Below are 19,944 nucleotides of genomic sequence, written 5' to 3' on the forward strand. Positions count from 1 at the left end.
TGTCTTCCTTTGTATCCGTTTTCAAATCTAGCTGCAGGTGTTGAAAGCCCTGTTTCCATTCAATCTGCGCAACGATTTGGGTGTCTTAGCAGTTTTTTCAACTCTGTGATTAAAATCCGTCTGCCAACTTGTTGTTTTGTAATGCCAATAGACCGTATCGCAAAGACTCGCTACGCGCACGTTAGGCGTAGAATAAGGTGCATGCTGGTCTGGCTAGCAATCAAGTTTGATCGCTAGCTAAACCAGCATGCACCTCATTCAACAGTTGGCGCTTGCGCAGTGGGTATTTGTGGAAGGGTCTATATTGTACATCCCCTATAAAAAGTGCGCCATTGTTTTGTTGAACTTGTACCGCTTTAGTGCCACTGGCACGTGTTCACTCCTTCAAATTCATGTTTCTTGCCAGTAAAGATATTGTCTCTCAGGTCAGGGTTCGTCTCCGGGAATGTCTTCCGGTACGACTGTCTCGTATCCGTGCGCGTGAAGGAATCCTGCATCTTCAACAGCTTGGTCTGGGGACGATGCCCGAACGGCGAGCTCGGCTTCCAATCCAGCCGGGGGTCCCGCGTTCCTTCCGGGTTGAAGTACCGGGCGTCCACCTGGGGGTTGCTACCGGGGTTCTCAAAAGCCGGGTAGCTCCAGGAGTTAGACGTACCACCCAGTCTCTCACTGGGTCTGTATGTTCTATTATTGACCACGAGGGGTGTGTCCCCACCCCCGGTGGCAACCTGTGCCGTTTCGTTGATGCGGACTGACTTGGGTGTGCTTCCAGCTGACGTGCTGTTGTACATGTTTGGAAGGCTCTTACTCAGTTCTCTGAGGTCATATCTACTGTTGTCGGGTGTGGCGACAGATTTTACCTGGTCGGGGCTGTAGCTGTATGTATAGCTAGACTGTGCTGCGGGTTTCTGGGCTATAGACGCCTCCAGTCGTGGCATCCCCTGCATCAATTGTCTCTGCGTGTACTTGGGTGTGATGTACGGGTTCTTACCAGGGGAGCCAGCGAATTGAACATTCATGTTCGCTGCTGGACCGTCTACGTTCTGGCGAGTTCTCGCCATTTCTCCCATGGCGGCTTCGAGTTTATACGCGTCCGTCAGTGTCTCCGTCTTGTGGTAGTCCCAAGGCGTGACGTAGTCATACTCGTAAGGGTTATCCCCGTCGTGGTAAAATGGCGGCTTGGTCGTGTAGATCTTATGTAGTGTGTCGTAGTACACGGGGGATTGTAAGATAGGCGTGGTGAAATCCACTTTGCGTTTGAGCATCCTCAGGTCGTGGTGATGCTGCTGCGTCTCGGCTTGCTTCCACCGTGTATTCTTAGTCAGCTCCCGTAGCTCCTCTTCCTTCCTCTCGGCCATCTTCTTCAAGTAGTTCCCTTCCTCTTTCTTCTCTTCGTCGGTAATGATGGGGAGGGAGTTTAAGGGTTCCATGCTGGCCTGTTGTTTCAGCTCTTCTAGTTTGCCCAGCTGTACATCGGGATGTTGGGCGGACTGGAGCTTCTTCCATTGGTCTGTGACGGCAGGGTTCTGGAAGGACTGTTGCGTCTCCGTTGGAAGGTTCTTGTATTCGGGAACCTGGAAATAAATGCGCAGATCGGTTAAATATTTTGTGCAAATCGAACTTCGTGTATGCAAAAGTACTAGAAGGTTCGATACGAATAATGGTGAAGACTTAAAAGTGGAATCGGTCAAACAATAATCACCCACATGTAATGTGCATGGAACCATGACTGGTTCTGCTACAGGAAAATTTGTTACAGTTAAGCTAATTGGGCCCTTGGCTAAATTTCAAAGATGACTTGTCATTATCGCCGTATTATGACAATCACATTTTGCCTAGAAACTGTTTAGATTGATTCGCATTTGAGATCAAGCTTGGCGCTGTGTGAAATCGGAGTCCCGGTTGTAGCACTAAGATAGTACTTGGTCATTACTGATGTGTCCTTTGAATGGGACATTAAGTAGTAGGTCCTGTGTGTTAGGATTAGTTTTTAGTGCTCGGTAAGGAACCGGGAACACTTTATCGAGGAAAAGTAGGTGTTTGTGTTTCACATAATATAGCAAACATCCTTGTTAACAGATTTTCACTTACGAGATATGTGAAGCTGTTCACTTATAAGGCATCCTTGGTTTTATTACGAGAAATAAATAAATGTTATAATCCCACCTTGTCCATTTCAATCTCCAGCTTGGGCGAGAATGGAACGTACTCGATACGGCCATCTTTGATGACACATCTCACGCACTGGTTGGGACCGATCAGGCGGGACACACGACCTTCCAGGGGACGAGGTGGCATAAAGGTAGGATAGGACCGTGGGCGCTGGGAAAAAGATTGTCAAAAAAAAAGCAGTTAGTATAAGTTTGAGCCAATCACAGCCAATTGAGCCAATGTCTGTGATAATGTGACGGGATATTTGACCTATGACCTGCTCTGAGAGTGTAGAGAGAAATAATGGTTAATCATGAAACAAAGAAATTATTTGAGAAGCTATTGGGTGAAGCTGGCCTCGAAGCCTTGTTCTGCTGTACGGACTGAATATATGTTTATTATACGTTTTGGAGAAATTACAAATATTATTGGCTGTATGTGAAGGATAAAGAATCAATTAACTTGACTGCTTGACGAGTGGTGGCCATGTGGCGTCCAGGAGCCGTCCCATGCCAAGACCGTCAGTTGTAAACAATCATAACGAAAATGAGCATGTACACCTGCCAGAGACCTGTAAATTGAAAAATCGAAGTAAGTGGACTTGTCTAGCTATGAGACCTAATGTTGCGGCTAAGGCCACACTCTAAATACTATGGGATATTTGTCCAATGGACTCATGGGTCAGTATGAACCGGAATCTGTGCAAAAAGACTCAGAAAGGAGTCAATTGACGCAGCATCCGAGTTATAAAAAAAAACACTTTTTGGTTCAGCCAGACCTAGATATGGGTCAGGGATCCGGAATCCGTTTAAGTTCTGACCCGGTACTTTTTATACAGCAACATTATAAGTGTATGTCTTGCCTAGTCATAACCCAATCCAATTCAGCCCACTTGGAAGTGGCCTTTATAATTTAAGTCGAGACAAATTCGAAGTCGCCACTATCGATTAACCCAATCAAGTAACCGGCTAAATGTTTTACCATTAGGTTTTTAGGTTTACTTTTAAAGTATCACTGTCGCACATTATAACTGCAAGGTACATTATCATTCCAGCGCCACCCACTTAAAACGTCAAGGTTTCTATCATGAATAAATAGAAACTTGATTGACCACCGCAGTATTGAATTGTCACTAAGCACCCTCGACTGAGTAGTAGTGCTATCTAACGTTTAAATGTGTCTATTTCCCCTGATGGAAAACACTCGTATGTTCAGGTTGTGTGTTATTATAAGGAACTTATAACCTCTTCCGCGTGTAGAAACGTAGAGAAATGACATTTCTTGGCGGTAGGAAATATCAACTACCCTTTTTGAAGTGTTATTCTTGTCAATAATGTGTGTGGATGATATTGGTTAGTCATCACTGACTATGCCGCCTTATTGATATTACTCGTAATGGGAGGTCCAAAAGCTCAAAAGGTGACGCCACAAAACTCTAGAGATTTCTTGAGTTTCTATTTATTTTGTTGTGTACAGTACATGAGAGCTTACTTATGAACACAAGTGTCGTTCAACATTGAATGTGGGAAACTTGATTTGAAATGTATGGCGGTTTGCACGTCTATTTGTACAAAACATGGGAAAAGTTGTATATTTTTTAGTAAATGTGTAGGTTAGTTAATGTCTGCCTGCTTGAATGTCCATAGTCTACTTCCAACAAAGCAATCCAATGCAACGCTGCATCACCCAACATGGCCGTCATAATCTGGAATATCATCTCAGTGAGTCAGGTTTTTGAAGTTCTTTTATGCAATTTGATTGAAGCTTTTGCTCTGGGCCGCTTTTCATCTTTTAGATTTTTTGGGTCACTGAATCCAAGTTTATACAGAAAGTATAAAATAACCGTTAAATTCTTTTGATCCAGTATAACTATAGATATACATGTGAACGTACAAATGTACATGTTGAGTGTACATGTTAACATGTGCCAAAAACTTACCGAGTAAATTTGTATTGCAATTGTTTTGGGAGTAATTACTAAAACAAAGCTCACTTTGTAAACTCTAAATATAAACTACTGCAAGGAACCATGGAGGTAGATGAAGGAACACGATTCTTGAGACAGTGTATTCTCTCAACTATTTATAAATAGCACAGGTATGTTCAAACGAAAGCGAGTAACCATACTCAAACCCACGTTACAATGCGGTTGCTTTTAACGCAATCTACCTAAATGTCCCTGCTGTATTTACTTTCTCCATTCACTAACGATTCACCGGTTTTTAGACTGAGAACTAACGTGTTGCGGTTTCTAATGTATTGACAAGGTGACATACTGGTCTGGCAAGTAAACGGAAACCCACGCGAATTCTCGTGTTTTCTCATGACAAACAGTCACAAATGGAGAAAATGGAGTAGTGGTGGTGGTTCGATGGGGTGTCATGTGACCAAGTGGGGGAAATTTGTTTATGTTTGCTTGATCGATATTTGAAATACAACTCTGTTTTGTAAATAAAACGTTTCTTGCACTAGCCTTTAAAAAAAGCTGGCATCCGTGAATCCTTTGGTTTTAATTCATCTGATTCACCGGATCTTCACTGGTTCTTCATATTGGCGTATACATGTAGTTTTGTTTATGATTTGAGAGATCACTAACATCAGGAGGACCACTTTAACTGATTTGAGTTTTTGACCCAAATCAACTGACACCATACGTTGCCACCTACATCCTGGAGACTGAAACAGGGTTACCCCCTTCACAGTCCCAAGTGTATAGGCATGGTTGGTACTATCATGAGCCTGGCTGGTAGAGCAGAATGCAATACATGTTCAACTTGTTAATGAACTACTAAGAATTGTAAAGTTCTAAAATGAGAGGTTTTTTTTCAAGTGAGAATTGTTTGAACAGTTTGTCACGTTCATTTTGTCTTAACAGTCAGTTATTAAACAATTTCAAAAAAACCTTTAGATTAATAGCTATTTCTATGAAACACAATACTATTAAGGTGCGTCTTCCCTATATAAAAAAAAAATGAATCAACAAAGACATTTTTTCATGATATTCAAATTTTATTGCAAATACAAAATATATTTTAAATTAAATTACAAGTTCAGTGCTTACTGGAAAAAGATATTCTTAAAATAGAGTGCGTAAAATAGTGATAACTTCCAGGCACGTGTGTATTTAAAGCTACGTTCTAGTTTGTGAATATTTGTGATGCTGTGAAAATGGAACAAACATTGCAAGCAAAGAAGTATGCTGTTTTGTGGTCCTGTAAATTAAATCCTAAAATGCCTTTGCGTTGCATTCGTCAAACAATTTTCCGAATACCTTTTTAATGCTATAAATGTCTAAGCAATACATGTTTATATCGTTTGTTATATAGCCTCGATTCTACATATAATTGTACATATGTATAAATACAACTAAATATGTTTATGTAGGTGAGATTTAAAGAGGATCTAAATAACTAACATACCGTAATTGTCGGATTATAAACCGCGCGGCGTATAAACCGCACTTCCTCGAAATATGGGCACAGCAAGAAGGGGAAAAAATTGACAGAGAAAGGCAAACATATTTGTTGACCCATTGTTAATAATCTGTTTATCTGTGTGACATTTCGGGCAAATCAACTCCTCTGCCCCTTTAACAAAAAAAGTATCAATGTCCATGCTGTTGAGATATTTATACTTCCCATTTAAGCTTAACGTTACTTAAGACTTCACTTCATACATGTATACGAATATGAAATGATTGCGAGCGCGCTTAATCAACGGTTCAGTTCGGTTTCACACACAGGTACTGGGTCTGATTTCGAAAACGCGCAAATCAGATTGAGCGTGTTAGACACAATTTCCCCCCTGCACTCATCGAGGGGTTGTTCGGGGGATATATGAATTATTGAGCGCTGTCCTCTGCACACCTCTGCGCAATAACGGGAGACTTGGCTTGGGCTGTAACAGAACAATCAAACAGATAATGATTAGATAATAAATAAACAAATTGTATGTACATAATTATCTGACGAAGCTGTTCAGGCCGATTTCAATACTTCAAGCTTCTGGAGAAAATGAGAAAAAGTCATTCATTATTCGTGTTCGTGTAGACCATGCTACATGGACTCAGTTGCCAACCTGGTCGTCAGACCATTTTGTTTGTTTTTATCTGCACACAAAAACACGTCTCACAGAAGCAGGCTAAAATGGAAAGGCTAAACACAAAACATTAATGAACTTCAGAACATACCGAAGTATGATTTACTTGAAAAAAGGACATTTGTTTTTCAATGCATTTACACTTCTCTTAAACCTTTTTACTAGCTCCTTTTTGCTTAGGTGTGATATCTTCAGATGTTTATCCTGAAATAGATTCCAACAACATCCTCAATATTGAGATAATTTGTGTGAGAATAAATACACAATTGTATCTCTCATTACCCATTAGTAACCACATTGTTGGGGTCGATAGTCCATTCGTTCTGTTGACCATACTTTTGTTTTGTCCTTCCTCACTACTTTACTGTGATTGGTTCTTAGCCCCCCAATTGGTTGTGAATAACAAATTTTTATTGGCTATAATTTCTCTAAAAAAAAAATGATGGATGCCCGCCCTTAAAGGCAGTGGACGCTATTGGTAAATACTAAAAATAATTATTAGCATAGAACCTTACTTGGTAACGAGTAATGGGGAGAGGTTGATAGTATAAAACACTGTGAGAAATGGCTCCCTCTAAGATAATATAGTTTACGAGAAAGAAGTTATTTGCTACAAATTTGATTTCGTGACCTCAGATTTATAATTTGAGGTCTCGAAATCAAGCATCTGAAAGCTCACAAATTCGTGTGGCAAGGTTTTTTTTTTCTTCACTCATTTTCTCGCAAGTTCGACGACCGACTGAGCTCAAATTTTTCACAGGGTGGTTATTTTTATGTATACATGTACATGAATGTTGAGATACACCAAGTGAGAAGACTGGTCTTTGATAATTACCAATAGTGTCCACTGTCTTTAAGTCTTTGCTCCTGGTTTTGCTATAAGTGGATGTTTTTGTTTGTGCCTTTTAATGAAGGTCCAGTTTGGATCGACACCTAAGACTCTCTCCTAGATTCATCTTTGTTTGGTTTCATATGTTTTAAAGCTAAACATACACAAGATACACTTGGGTTCAATGTTGCTACATGTATATACTTACTAGGCTATGGTTCTCAATTCCCCCTCGTCTCTCCATGTCGACCTTCTCGTCGAAGTTGTCTAGTCTCAGGGCATTAGCGGGCCCGTAACCAGTGAAGTTCTTAGAGTATGTGGTAACCCACTGCGAGCGCTCGACATTACGCAGTGCGTTAGCGGTACGGGGGTGGACCGAAAAATCTAAGTGTCTTGGGGCGTGGGAGGGGAGCACAGCCTTGGGTGGGATGGGGTAGAAGCTCTGCTGGCCGCCGGTCGGAGTCTTCCGGTTCTGTTGAGAGACAAAACACACGAACAGAGAGAGAAATTAAAATGTTGTCTAACAATCTTGAAACAATCTTTGATACCAAAAACCTTGCAGTCAAGTTTTTCAAACCTGAATTGGAATACACACATAAGCCATTTTACAATGTATGAACTTTGGTGGATTGTTGCCGTTTAGAAAGGTATGCGGTCACACCATGGCATGACTATCCAAATGAGTTGGGGTGGTTCTGAAAAGAACCGTTGGTTTCAACTCGACGTTTCAATCAGTATGCTCTGATCGTTTTCTGGATTGTTACCGTTGACATACTTTGGAAAGTGTAGCAACTTTGCAGTGTATTAAATAGCAAGACAAGTTCTCAAAAGAACAATCTAAATAGGTACATGTGTATTGTGCATTGATACCTCACCAGTGCCTCAAATAGGGAAGTGTTTTACTTGAGCTTTTTTTTCTAAGTTCGTTGTCTATGGGTACTAATGAATTTTTAACCTTTCACTTAATTGCAAACATTCGTCGTGTTTAAAGTGGGCCCGATCTACTGCCCCTCCCATCTGCTGAACAGGTGAAATGGGCATCCAAATTGTGTTTTCATTCTGAGGAAGATTTATTATATTTTACCTGGAAGAAGACATCACCGGGCCAGGACAAAGGTCTCTTGTGTGAATCTAGTGGAAGATCTTGAGTCTCATATCTATCACCAGTACCTGGAAATAAAGTAGCCAAAGTGTTAACCAAACAGGGTTTAGTTAACTATAGAGTTAACCACAAAAGTCAAAAGGGATCGGTGGTTGACCATAAACATTTCTAACTGAATGTTTATCTAGTGATTTTTTTTTATTTATTGGATTAATTTACTTATACCTTTGTTTATCAGATGCATGTAGTTTAGAAATTATGTATGAAACCAACATGTTTCCAAACATAACACAGTTTTGCCTGCTAAATAAGAGTCTTACCTTTGCTTTTGTGGTTGATTGTCACGTCGTAAGCACTAGCGGGCATCTGGGGGTGGAGTGTACCGGCGGATTTAGCTACTTCCCCGGTCTTGTAGTCGTCGGGTGTGTTGGAGAAACTCGGGAACATTGCAAACCGTGACATGTGTGAACTGTAGGGATGCTCGGCTGGGAAGGCTTTGTCGATTTGAATTTTTCTGTAGGGTGTCAAGAGAATTGTAATTTGTCATAAATACAACCTTTGTTAACTGTGTTAATTTTTTTTTGAAAACTGTACCATTGGAATTACATGCATAGTTAATACTTCATGTTTGAATCCTGTCCCAATTTGCCATCATTGTTAGTTGTTTTAAAACACACTGTTGCATTGTAATATAGTCACCCACATCCCATGCATTTCTGCCGGAAACTTGACTAGACTTATTTGCATTATTTTGCATTACTTTTACAAATTAAAGATAATAAAAAACATCTAATTGAAACTTACGTCATGTCGACTTCTGTGGGTCTCGGCAACCTGAAACGCAATTTGAAGAAAACAATTGAATCAAACATAATATTTATTTTAAATCTTACTCGCAGATGAAATTGTATGAATCATGCATTTTACACTGCTTGTATCAATCATGTAATTATAACAAACTTAAAAACGTAACAATCAGGATATACTTGTACTTACAACTGATCATTCGATCTGGTGTTACTTCTTTTTAACAATGTCAAGTCATAATACTGTTCAACTGGGAGACCCCTGCGAGGAAAAAAAAAGTTTTTGATTAAATAACTATACAGTAAATTGAATAGGGCCTACAATATAATAGTCCGCTACTTCAAAACAACAGAAACATGTTATAGACATTTTAAATAATGTATGATGTTTTTCAAAGATTGTGTTTAAAATGCAGCGCGATTGCTTTTCGTGACGCTACTTTCGAACTCGTATTTTGTTGTACGTTTGGGGAAATAATCGGCGATTAGGAAAACATCGGTTACTGATGCATAGTGAAGTACACGAAAGAAAAGAAGTACGTGTACTCGTGAGTAGTTAACACAACGGACGTATCAAAGGTCAAAGTTCAGCATCCATATCAATGGCGTTTGGGTCATTTTCGGTATAGCCGGTTTATAGATATAGTTGATGTCGTGTACAGTATACCGTTTACGCTAACAGCATTTAAATTCGTAGATTTGCTCGATGTACCACTTACTGTTCAACTCCAAATCCAATCAAGTATATAAACAAAGTAATAAACCACATAATAGAATAATAAATACAGTCAACATAACGGACACCAATAAATCATTCAACTCTCGACAAAGTAAGTATAGAAATTGAACTTGTTTTTTGTAGCAAACTCCCATGAAATTTAATGGGTACATTGAATGAACTAATACCCAACATTCCACAGAGTATTAAGTTTAAGCAGTAACTTTTCCTCAATCAGTTATCGTGTGTACGCAATATTACCAATACAACAGGTGGTAATAATAATAAAATAACAGTAACATGCCCCTCCCTATACAGTAACCACTAGTCTTACGTGTAGTATATTGGGTGAAGTTTGCTGAACACTCGCTTCTCCTTCGCATGAGGGTAACTCCTCGGAAGTGACGGCAGTAAAGACGTCATTTTGGACCCTAAAATGTCCAAAATTACCCCTTAAAAATGTCGGCTTGCTGGCTGCTAAATCTCAATCATGTGTTTGCGTGTACTTCCTGTATGGGACCTCGTTGTCAACGTGTGTGTATACACCCCAACCCAGCACCCCCAAGCTTAGCCAAGTTGCCATGGCGTATGTAAATGAGGTTAAGAGCATGTACACAGACATGATCGATCATTTTATTGAATAGAGTCACCTGTTGATGTATTCATATGACATATATGATAATGGACGATGGGGGCCACGCTGACGGACGGGGGCCTAGCCACACGTGAGACGGTGACAAATCCGATTTGTCATGGTTGTGTTTAGGATTTGGACTCTACATATTTTGGTCTTTAGAGGGCTTCACATGGAAATGTTTGCGGAGTTTCTTTCTCCATGTTGTAATAGTTTGACTTATGCACCAGTTGTTGTCAAACTTATGAGCGAAGCACCGGCTTGTATTAAGGACCTCCACAGCCAGAAGAAGCTATATTGGTAATGATTTGTTGGAGGACGGTCTTGTTATTCACTGCAACAACTTTTGACAACAAGTTGTACTGGACTCCAGAATTTTGTTATTAAAAATAGCAGAATCATTATGAGAGAAACAAACCCATTTTGCTACACAGTTTAAAGGCAGTGGACACTATTGGTAATTACTAAAAAACAAATTATTAGCATAAAACCTTTCTTGGTGACGAGTAATGGGGAGAGGTTGATGGTATAAACATTGTGAGAAACGGCTCCCTCTGAAGTGCCATAGTTTTCGATATACATGTAGAAGTAATTTTCCACGAATATGGTTTCGAGACCATAGATTTAGACCTTGAGGTCTCGAAATCAACCATCTAAACGCATACAACTTCGTGGGACAAGGGTGCTTTTTTTCTTTCATTATTATCTCGCAAGTTCGATGACCGATTGAGCTCAAGTTTTCACTGGTTTGTTATTTTATGCATATGATGAGATACACCAACTGTGAAGGCTAGTCTTTGACAATTACCAATAGTTTCCACTGCCTTTAACTTAATATGACTACTCATTTTTGTTGGAATTTTTCTGATTTGTAAACCAAGAGCCTATTTTCAAAGAAAGTACCAACTTAAGTGTCTTGTGAGAAGGTACTAACTGCCAAAGTCACTTCGTACTTTGCACAAATCGTATCAAAAGAATGAACAATTGTTCATTGCATTTAAGTCAACATCGTAACATTATTTTGTTATTCGATATACACAGTAGGCCTTTAAGGTAGTATGATTAACAAACTAAAGACCGTAGTTCTTCAAGTTGTGGCCCAACACAAATCAAGCAAAAACCGGACTCGGGGCTGCTTTGTCAAACCCTGTCATAAAATCGGCTCCGGTCTGAATTTCAAAAATAAAAACTTCAACGGTTGTGACAAGGACGTAAAATTAAATAGGCCTACATAATGTTTACTCGGGCATTTATTAGAGTAGGCCTAAATGTGTTTGCATTGCTAACAACTTCCTGATAGAATTACTAACATGACTTTCGATGTAATTTTTGCAACTACCGTAATATTGTAACGTTTCATCTTTGTCACGAACCGCCCTGGTAGACCACAAGTTAGTTTAACCCTACATAGTTTAACCATCAAAGGTTGCCCAACTTTAACTTTGAAACAATTTAACTGTAACAATAATAATTTATTTACTGCCCTCTCGTGTTATTGCTATTGGGAGTTGCGCAATGGGCTGTTATTGACTTGTCTCTTTAGAGCTGGATAACATTGAACATGGCCGATGATTACAACTTACAAGTGCGTTTGTCTCCAATGCTAAACTATAAAAACATTAACTATATTCGTTTGTATGGAACATCGAGCACAGTGCACATTATGCATATTATGATTTGGACTTGGTCTTCAAAGGATTTACCAATTTTTCCTCTTGTTTAATAACTTGACTTTCAAACTGTATAAGGCCTAATCGAATAATTCATGGAGAGTATACATTGCGTTTTCGGATAATGACAGCAAGTTTTCGTACTAAATAATTAGAGGCAGTGGACACTTTTGGCAGTTTCTCAAAATAGTTGTTAGCAAAGGAACTGAAAGAGCAATGGAGAGCTGTTGATAGTATAAAACATTGTGAGAAAAGCTGCCTCTGAATTAACGTATAGTTTTTCGATAAAGAAGTAATTTTTAGTAATTTTACATTAATATATTTGAATTTGGTTTCGAGACATCAGAATTGGGTTTTGAGGTTCCGAAATCAAGCATCTGAAAGCACACAGCTTCGTGAGACAAGCGTGTTTTTTCTTCCCTTATTATCTCACAACTTTAACGACCAATTAAGTTCAAATTTTCACAGGTTTGTTATTTTATGCATATGTGAGAAGACTGGTCTTTGACAGTTACCAAAGGCGTGTAATGTCTTTAAGGCTTGGGTGACTCCTTGTAAGATATCTGAGCCGGTTTCTGATCGACGTTTCGATCAGTGTCGATCAGTGTGCTTCGACTGTCTTCTTGAGAACGAGTGACTCTACTAATGCGTGTGTGAGCTTATGAGTTAAGATACCATCCTAATCGAAATAATTAATTAAAAACCTCATTTAATTATAAAAGCATTTAATAAGATTAAGATAAGCGAGTTGAAAACGTGTCTTACCTTATGCCCCTGGCCGCATTCTTGTCCCTCTCGTGACGTCACATCAAAATTCGCAAATGAAAAATATCCACAACCGACACCCTAAAATAACTTACCTGGGGTACGGATCCGTCCCTGTGCCGTAGTGCCGATGACCCTTCTCCACAGCAGGTGGGGGCTCATTCTTTGGGCGGTGCTCCTCGGGGAGGTTGACGGGTCCCTCCCCGCCGTACTCCCTCGCTGTTCCCCATGGTATCTTAGGTGTTTTCTCAAGTGCATCCCGGTGGTGCTTGTACCTGATTACAATAGAAATACAAGTTATTAGTGAATAATATAAACATGCTATGAAGGGAACAGTCCACCTTTGGGTTTTTTAACCGTTCGGTTGTTGTAATAAGTAATACCAATGTAGATATAATAATAAAAACTAACATGTGAAAATTACATTCAAAATATGGTAGCGTTTTTGAGATTTCGCCGAAAATCCAGAGCGGTTGAAGATTTATCGTTAATTGGAACACACAATTTGAGAAAGGTTTCTGACGGTATTGTTTTTCAGATTTAATTTACAACTGATATTCGGTGACACTTTAAAGGTGGCAGTAAACTTTCCAAGTAAATCCATAGTTCTCGGAAATAATGCGCGCACTGAGAACTAATTTAGACAATTGTATAAAAAAAACATGGGATGTGGGTATTTATATTTTACAAACCCCATTAAAGGAACACGTTGCCTTGGATCGGTCGAGTTGGTCTTTAAAAAGCGTTTGTAACCGTTTGTTATAAAATGCATGTGGTTAGGAAGATGATTTAAAAGTAGAAAACAATGATTCACACAAACTTGCCTCGAAATTGCTTGGTTTTCCTTTTACTGCGAACAAACACGGTCGGCCATTTATGGGAGTTCAGAATTTGACGCCCGTAAATGGCCGACCGTGTTAGTCGATGATGTAAAAGGAAAACCACGCAATTTCGCGTGTTACTTGTGTGGATCATTATATTCTACTTTTAAAATATCTTTCTAATCATATGCATTTCATAACAAACAGTTTCAAACACTTTTCAAAGACCAACTCGTCCGATCCAAGGCAACGTGTTCCTTTAAAAGGAAATCGCGCCTTAATTTGTGCGACCATTACATGGGATTAATAACTACACTGACGCTACACCATCTTGGTCATGTTTCCTGTCACCATCTTGGTCATGTTTCCTTTCACCATCTTGGTCATGTTTCCTGTTTCCATGACAATAATGAATGCTAACATTCATTGCGCAAAAATAACACCAGACTATTATTGCGTCCAGCCTCAGCTTGGTTACAATGAGTTGGATGGAGTAAAAATAAGATGGCAACACCGTGATAAAGGTCTTTAGGCAACGGAGATCGAATCTTATTCTTTGGTTTTCTATGCTGTTTTGCTAATTTTACTTCAACATTTGACTTCTGCAGTGTTGGAAGTTTAACCCCAATGAGTTGGATGGAGTAAAAAACAAGATGGCAACACCGTGATAAAGGTCTTTAGGCAACGGAGATCGAATCTTATTCTTTGGTTTTCTATGCTGTTTTGCTAATTTGACTTCAACATTTGACTTCTGCAGTGTTGAAAGTTTAACCCCGTAAAATTGAAGTTGTTCGGCAACTCGAATCACAACAACTTTGCAACTTGGTTGAGCGTACACGTTGTCACAAAGTTTATGTAATTTAGTTATTTTAACATACATATTAACCTGTCCTGATTTTAAAGGGGAAATTGGATTTGATACGCATTTCCTCAGATTCAAAATATCCCCGTTTTACATTATCGTTTCCATCTGATAAGCAAAACAATTTGGAGCCTTCTGTTATGACAGTGTCCCTCGAGCGCTCCCTTGCCATTAGGGTTAATACATAAATGCATGCAATCCAACCCCTTCCTCCCAGTTCTTCGGCGAGGTATTTATATAAAATGCAAAATGGTTTTCACCTTTATTCGGAAGCCATGATGGTTAAAGGGTCTGTATACAGTTATGACTCTGAAAATGAATGACAAAACAAGCTCGGGCTTCTTGTAATAAGTTCGAACAGCAGCTCAGAATAGTGAAAAGGATTTTGAGATATCTTTACTTCAACTTCAAAGTACTGCGGTTATGGAAAAATATCACCTTGTATCCAAAACAAATTAAATCTTAGAAGCGTTAATGACAGTAACGCTTCTCATAGTGTGTTTTCAACTGCAGGTTATTCTTTCTCCAATGAAATTGTCACTGTTAAGTGTAAAGGAACACGTTGCCTTGGATCGGTCGAGTTGGTCTTTGAAAAGCGTTCTGTAACCGTTTGTTATAAAAACTCATATGGGTAGAAAGATGTTGTAAAAGTAGAATACAATGATCTACACAAATATGCCTCGAAATTGCGTTGTGTTCTGTTTACCTCGTCGACTAACACGGTCGGCAATTTATGGGAGTCAAATTGTTGACTCGACCCATAATGTGGCTGACCGTGTTAGTTCGCGAGGTAAAAGAAAAACCCTGCAATTGTAAGTGATACATTATATTATACTTTTAAAACGTCTTTCTAACCATTATGCATTTAATTACAAACGGTTTCAAACGCTTTTTATAGACAAACTCGTCCATCCAAGGCACCTTTAATGGTACCTACAACTAGGATTGAAACACATTATGGGTTCCAAGTTTACCAAACTTAAAATCTCTTTAAAGGCACTGGACACTAATGGTATATTAAAAGAATTGTTCGCGTAAAAACTTACTTGGTAACAAGCAATGGAGAGCTGTTGTTAGTATACAACATTGTGAGAAACGGTTCCCTCTGAAGTAACGTAGTTTTTGAGAAAGAGGTAATTTCGCACTAAAATAACTTGTATTTGAATTGAATATGATACCTCAGCTGAGGTCTAAAATTCCAGGCATCGGAAAGCACACAACGTGTGCCAAGTGTGTTTGTTTCTTCCATTATTCTCTCGCAATTTCGACTACCAAATGATTTCATTTTTTTCACAGGTTTGTTTACTTTAAGTGAGAACACCGGTCTTTGGCAATTACCACAGGTGTTCAGTGCCTTTAATTATCACAAAAACAAGTACAATCACCCCCATCGATTAGGCCTTTCTGTCAGGTATTTCTTTTTTGGGTTATGGTTCGACTTCGACTCCCTCACTGAGCGAAGTCCAGCCTAATTGCAACAAATGAATTATTATTGATCACTCTGTCACTTTGTGGATAATAGTATCACGTATTGTTTGCTTTGACACCATGGACTTGTCAATGATCGGCAGAGAGAGAGAGAGATAACTGCATATTAAAATGATAATCGTAGTTCATATTTGTCTTTACATGTTCCACTGATTAATCTTCAGATTATTTCAAATGATGAAAAGAGAGGTTGAAGTTTGAATCTGGGGAAATAAACCGATTGATTGATTACATCATGTGAACTGAGTCAGTTCATGATTATAGATACTATTTTACTTTAAAAATGAAATAGTATATCTGATAATGAGCGAAGTCCAGCCTAATTGCAACAAATGAATTATTATTGATCACTATTGTATATCTGATAAGGTATAGTTCAACTGAACTTTTGTGATGTAGCTACTAGGTTAAACTGACCGATTGCATGACAACCATAGACCTTTATCATAGGACGATATCGTCTTTTCTTTTATCCAGTTCAATGTGAGACTGGAAATAGTCTGGTACCTTTCAGTGGTGAGATCGCCACACTTGAAGTTGTAGTTGATTGCTTAAAACTATTTATTTAAGGTGACGATTCCACTTCGTACCTTGTACACTTCGTACCTTTTGTACGGTACGAAGTGACTTTGGACACATAGATGCATAGGTCATCCGTGTCAAGTTTGCGTGCATACGGTACGGTACCTGCCATCTTAGCCCAATTTCATAGAGCTGCTAGGCACACAAATTTGCTAAGCATGAAATTCCTTACTTGATAACAACAGGATTACCAACCAAATTTCATTTTGTTGCATACTGCTTAATACTTATAATATCACTCAGATAACCTTAAAAAAAGGTAATTAGCTGATTCCAGTTGTTGCAATTGCAACCAAACTTAAAGACAGTGGACACTATTGGTTATTGTCAAAGACCAGTCTACTCACTTGGTGTATTTCAACATATACATAAAATAGCGACCGGTGAACATTTGAGCTCAATCGGTCGTCGAAGTTGCGAGATAATTGTGAAAGAAAAAACACCCTTGTCACACGAAGTCAAGCGATAGGGGTAGGCCTGATTTTTTATCCGGGAAATGGCTTTTGCCCGGAATTTTACCATGGTTAGCAATTCAAGTGTGAAAAGATCAATGAATTTGTCCTGAGAAAAGTTGTCTGTATAGTTTGAGGATGCTTATTTTCTACTTTAAAGACACTGGACTCTTTGCTTTATTGTGTGAGTGTTTCCTTTAAAGACACTGGACACTATTGGTAATTGTCAAAGACTAGCATTCACAGTTGGTGTATCTCAACATATGCATAAAATAACAAACCTGTGAAAAATTGAGCTCGATTGGTCGTCGGAGTTGCGAGTTAACTATGAAAGAAAAAAACACCCTTGTCACACGAAGTTGTGTGCTTTCAGATGCTTGATTTCGAGACCTCAAATTCTAAACTTGAGGTCCCGAAATCAAATCCGTGGAAAATTACTTCTTTCTCGAAAACTACGTCACTTCAGAGGGAGCCGTTTCTCACAATGTTTTATACCATGAACCTCTCCCCATTACTCGTTACCAAATAAGGTTTTTATGCTAATAATTATTGTGAGTAATTACCAATAGTGTCCACTGCCTTTAAGTACAACTTAAATTACTGTTGTATTTCACTTCCAAGTTTGTTCAAAGCTCAAAATCTCACAAAGACCTTCAACTCTTTTCGCCTTACAGTAGTCATTGGGGATACAAAAGTTGTAATGCTCACAACATTGCTCTCTGTAACTTGTTGCCTTCATCGGTAAAACAAAATGAAAACAGTTTTGATAGAAATAGCAGAACAAAGTAATATGTATTCAATAAGATAATTGATGCATCTGTCGGTCACTCAACTTAAAACTTCTGAAAGTTCATCATGTTTTACGCGTTCAGATTACATTGAAACTAGAATGTGTACCCTTTGGTGCTGCACAAACATTTCACGCAGTCAAAGGAATAATTGTGAATGAATGAATAAATCAGATGTACTTGAGAGTCAGGCTAGAACTGAAGCACGTGGAAGTTTGTTTGTGTTTGCAGGATTTACAATACACTGTGCGTGGTTATATTACCCTTCTGTTTGCGTATAACCATCATAATATACCTCTTGACTTGTTTAAACCAGTACTTCTACGTGTGTATGGAGGTCAACCGGGGGAAATATTGGTTGGGAACTTCTAAAACCCTAGTCAACACCCTCCTTTCCATGCCCACTTGTTTTCCTCTCCCCCCCCCCCCCCCCCCCCCCCCCCCTGGGGAAAAAATATAAATGTCAGGGGAAACTTCTTCATTATTTCTGTGAATAGTAATTTAATTTCCGTTCATTTGTTTCCAATAACAACACCATTCAACAAATCATTCAAAATTGATCATTATGTTTTAGTGAAACACCGAAAAGTGAACTCGGGGAAAGTACTGAGTATACAGTGCTAACACACATCGGTGTATGGGTTAAAACCAAAAAATAATACTAATATCCCCGACGCAAAATTAACATTTTATTTTAAAAATGTACAGTTGGTTATGGTTTCGTCTGGATTGTTGTGCACGTTGTCACAACTGAAGAGAAATAACACTTGACACCAAAATGGTGTTAAAATAACACTGATTTCTGCCAAAATAATTCCATGGTGTTAATTTTAACACCCCAGTTTTTGCATGCAACGTAGGCATTGGATGTACTTCAATTGGCATTCAGACGAAAATGTTTCTTTGGAGGATTTATACTGGTATTTGTACTGGATCGGACACAAGCTGTGGTGTTCTGAAACTCTGGGCTGGAGTTCTTGTCTTGAAACTTGTTCCCTGTAGCTTTATGTTGAATGTATTTATAAACATCGTCCTAATCATTGTACAACATTATTCTTATTGTAAGGTGCACATGTACGTTGGCAGCTCTGACCTGTTCATATGTCTGTGTTTAATTGCAAGATGGAAACGCTAACAATCGAGTGTTTGGGGACAAATAATCATGACATTTTAGAAAAATTCAACACACTACATTTGTAGTACTTTAAATGTTGGTGTGACATAACTGAAATACAAAATGTACAGTGTGCACCCGGTTGTTGGCTTTAAGTGCGACCCTTCGGATTCAGTCCAACTTGTCTGTGTTTTCCAAATCCATTACCTAGTTCGAAGTCCGTAGTTTACAGTGCTTAGCTACGTGATTGAAGGACAAACAAATGTTAGCCATTTTGTCGTCTGCTAAAAAAAATCTGACTTTGTTCAAACGCTCTAGTGGCTCGCTATGTATCGTGATATTAGTTTCAGACATTGGCCACCAAGGCATTTTACTCACCTGTTAGAGGAGACTGTCGGTCTCTGAGGTACAAGGTACGGTGTGAACAGTTCACTGGATTGAAAGTTTCTTGAGAGGTGATCGTTTCCTTGATGTTCCTTGTAATAATGGTGTAAACCTAACGGTCCGGGTACTCCACTCACGCTTGCGGCTGCCATAACGATCCAGTTGTGAGAAATTCCAGTCGCAAAATCCTTTCCTTTTCGGTTAAGAGAATTCGTTATCCATCCGTCGTGTTGGGGGGAAAATAATACAGGAATTGAAGGTTTTGACAATCAGCCTAGGGGTCAGAACCTACAAATGATACATGACACTTAATGTTACTCACATGGGTTTCCACACTACTACACGCTGGAGACTCTAAACATGGTAGCCCCTAGTAACAGGCCCGACGGCTCTTTGGCGATGCCAGACTTTGTTATGTAAATGAGGCTAATAGACTTTACAACTTTGGCCTTTTGTACGCGACCGTCTGTGTGTTGTGGGTGATAGGTATGTTTTGGTTGGCTGTGCTCGGTGAGCCGTAGCCGCTGTTGATGGACGGTGGGGGGTCCGTGTTGGTAAGAAGTAGGATGTCAACAAATAGGGGCAGGGGTCATTTAGGGTGGTTGTGAGGTGAACCATAGGTGAATTGCAGTTGTGAAGGTGCTCACTGACTTCTGATTGGGCTTTTTGGCCTTCAAAAA

The 19,944-nt window shown here is 39.2% G+C and overlaps 1 protein-coding gene across 1 annotated transcript; it reads right to left on the minus strand.

Annotated features, from left to right (window-relative positions):
* Positions 1-335: 335 nt before the first annotated feature.
* LOC117288351 (uncharacterized protein C7orf31-like) lies at positions 336-19,539 on the minus strand. Its single transcript, XM_033769178.1, has 9 exons — positions 19,259-19,539; positions 12,869-13,048; positions 9,177-9,248; positions 8,985-9,014; positions 8,501-8,694; positions 8,163-8,248; positions 7,287-7,550; positions 2,167-2,322; positions 336-1,574 (listed from the first exon to the last, which is right to left on the minus strand). The coding sequence occupies exons 1-9, from the start codon at positions 19,414-19,416 to the stop codon at positions 357-359; spliced, it is 2,358 nt and encodes a 785-aa protein (XP_033625069.1). The 5' UTR covers positions 19,417-19,539; the 3' UTR covers positions 336-356.
* Between the last annotated feature and the right edge of the window lie 405 nt (positions 19,540-19,944).

This window comes from Asterias rubens, chromosome 3 (genome assembly GCF_902459465.1).
Source record: "Asterias rubens chromosome 3, eAstRub1.3, whole genome shotgun sequence".
Lineage (NCBI taxonomy): Eukaryota > Metazoa > Echinodermata > Asteroidea > Forcipulatida > Asteriidae > Asterias > Asterias rubens.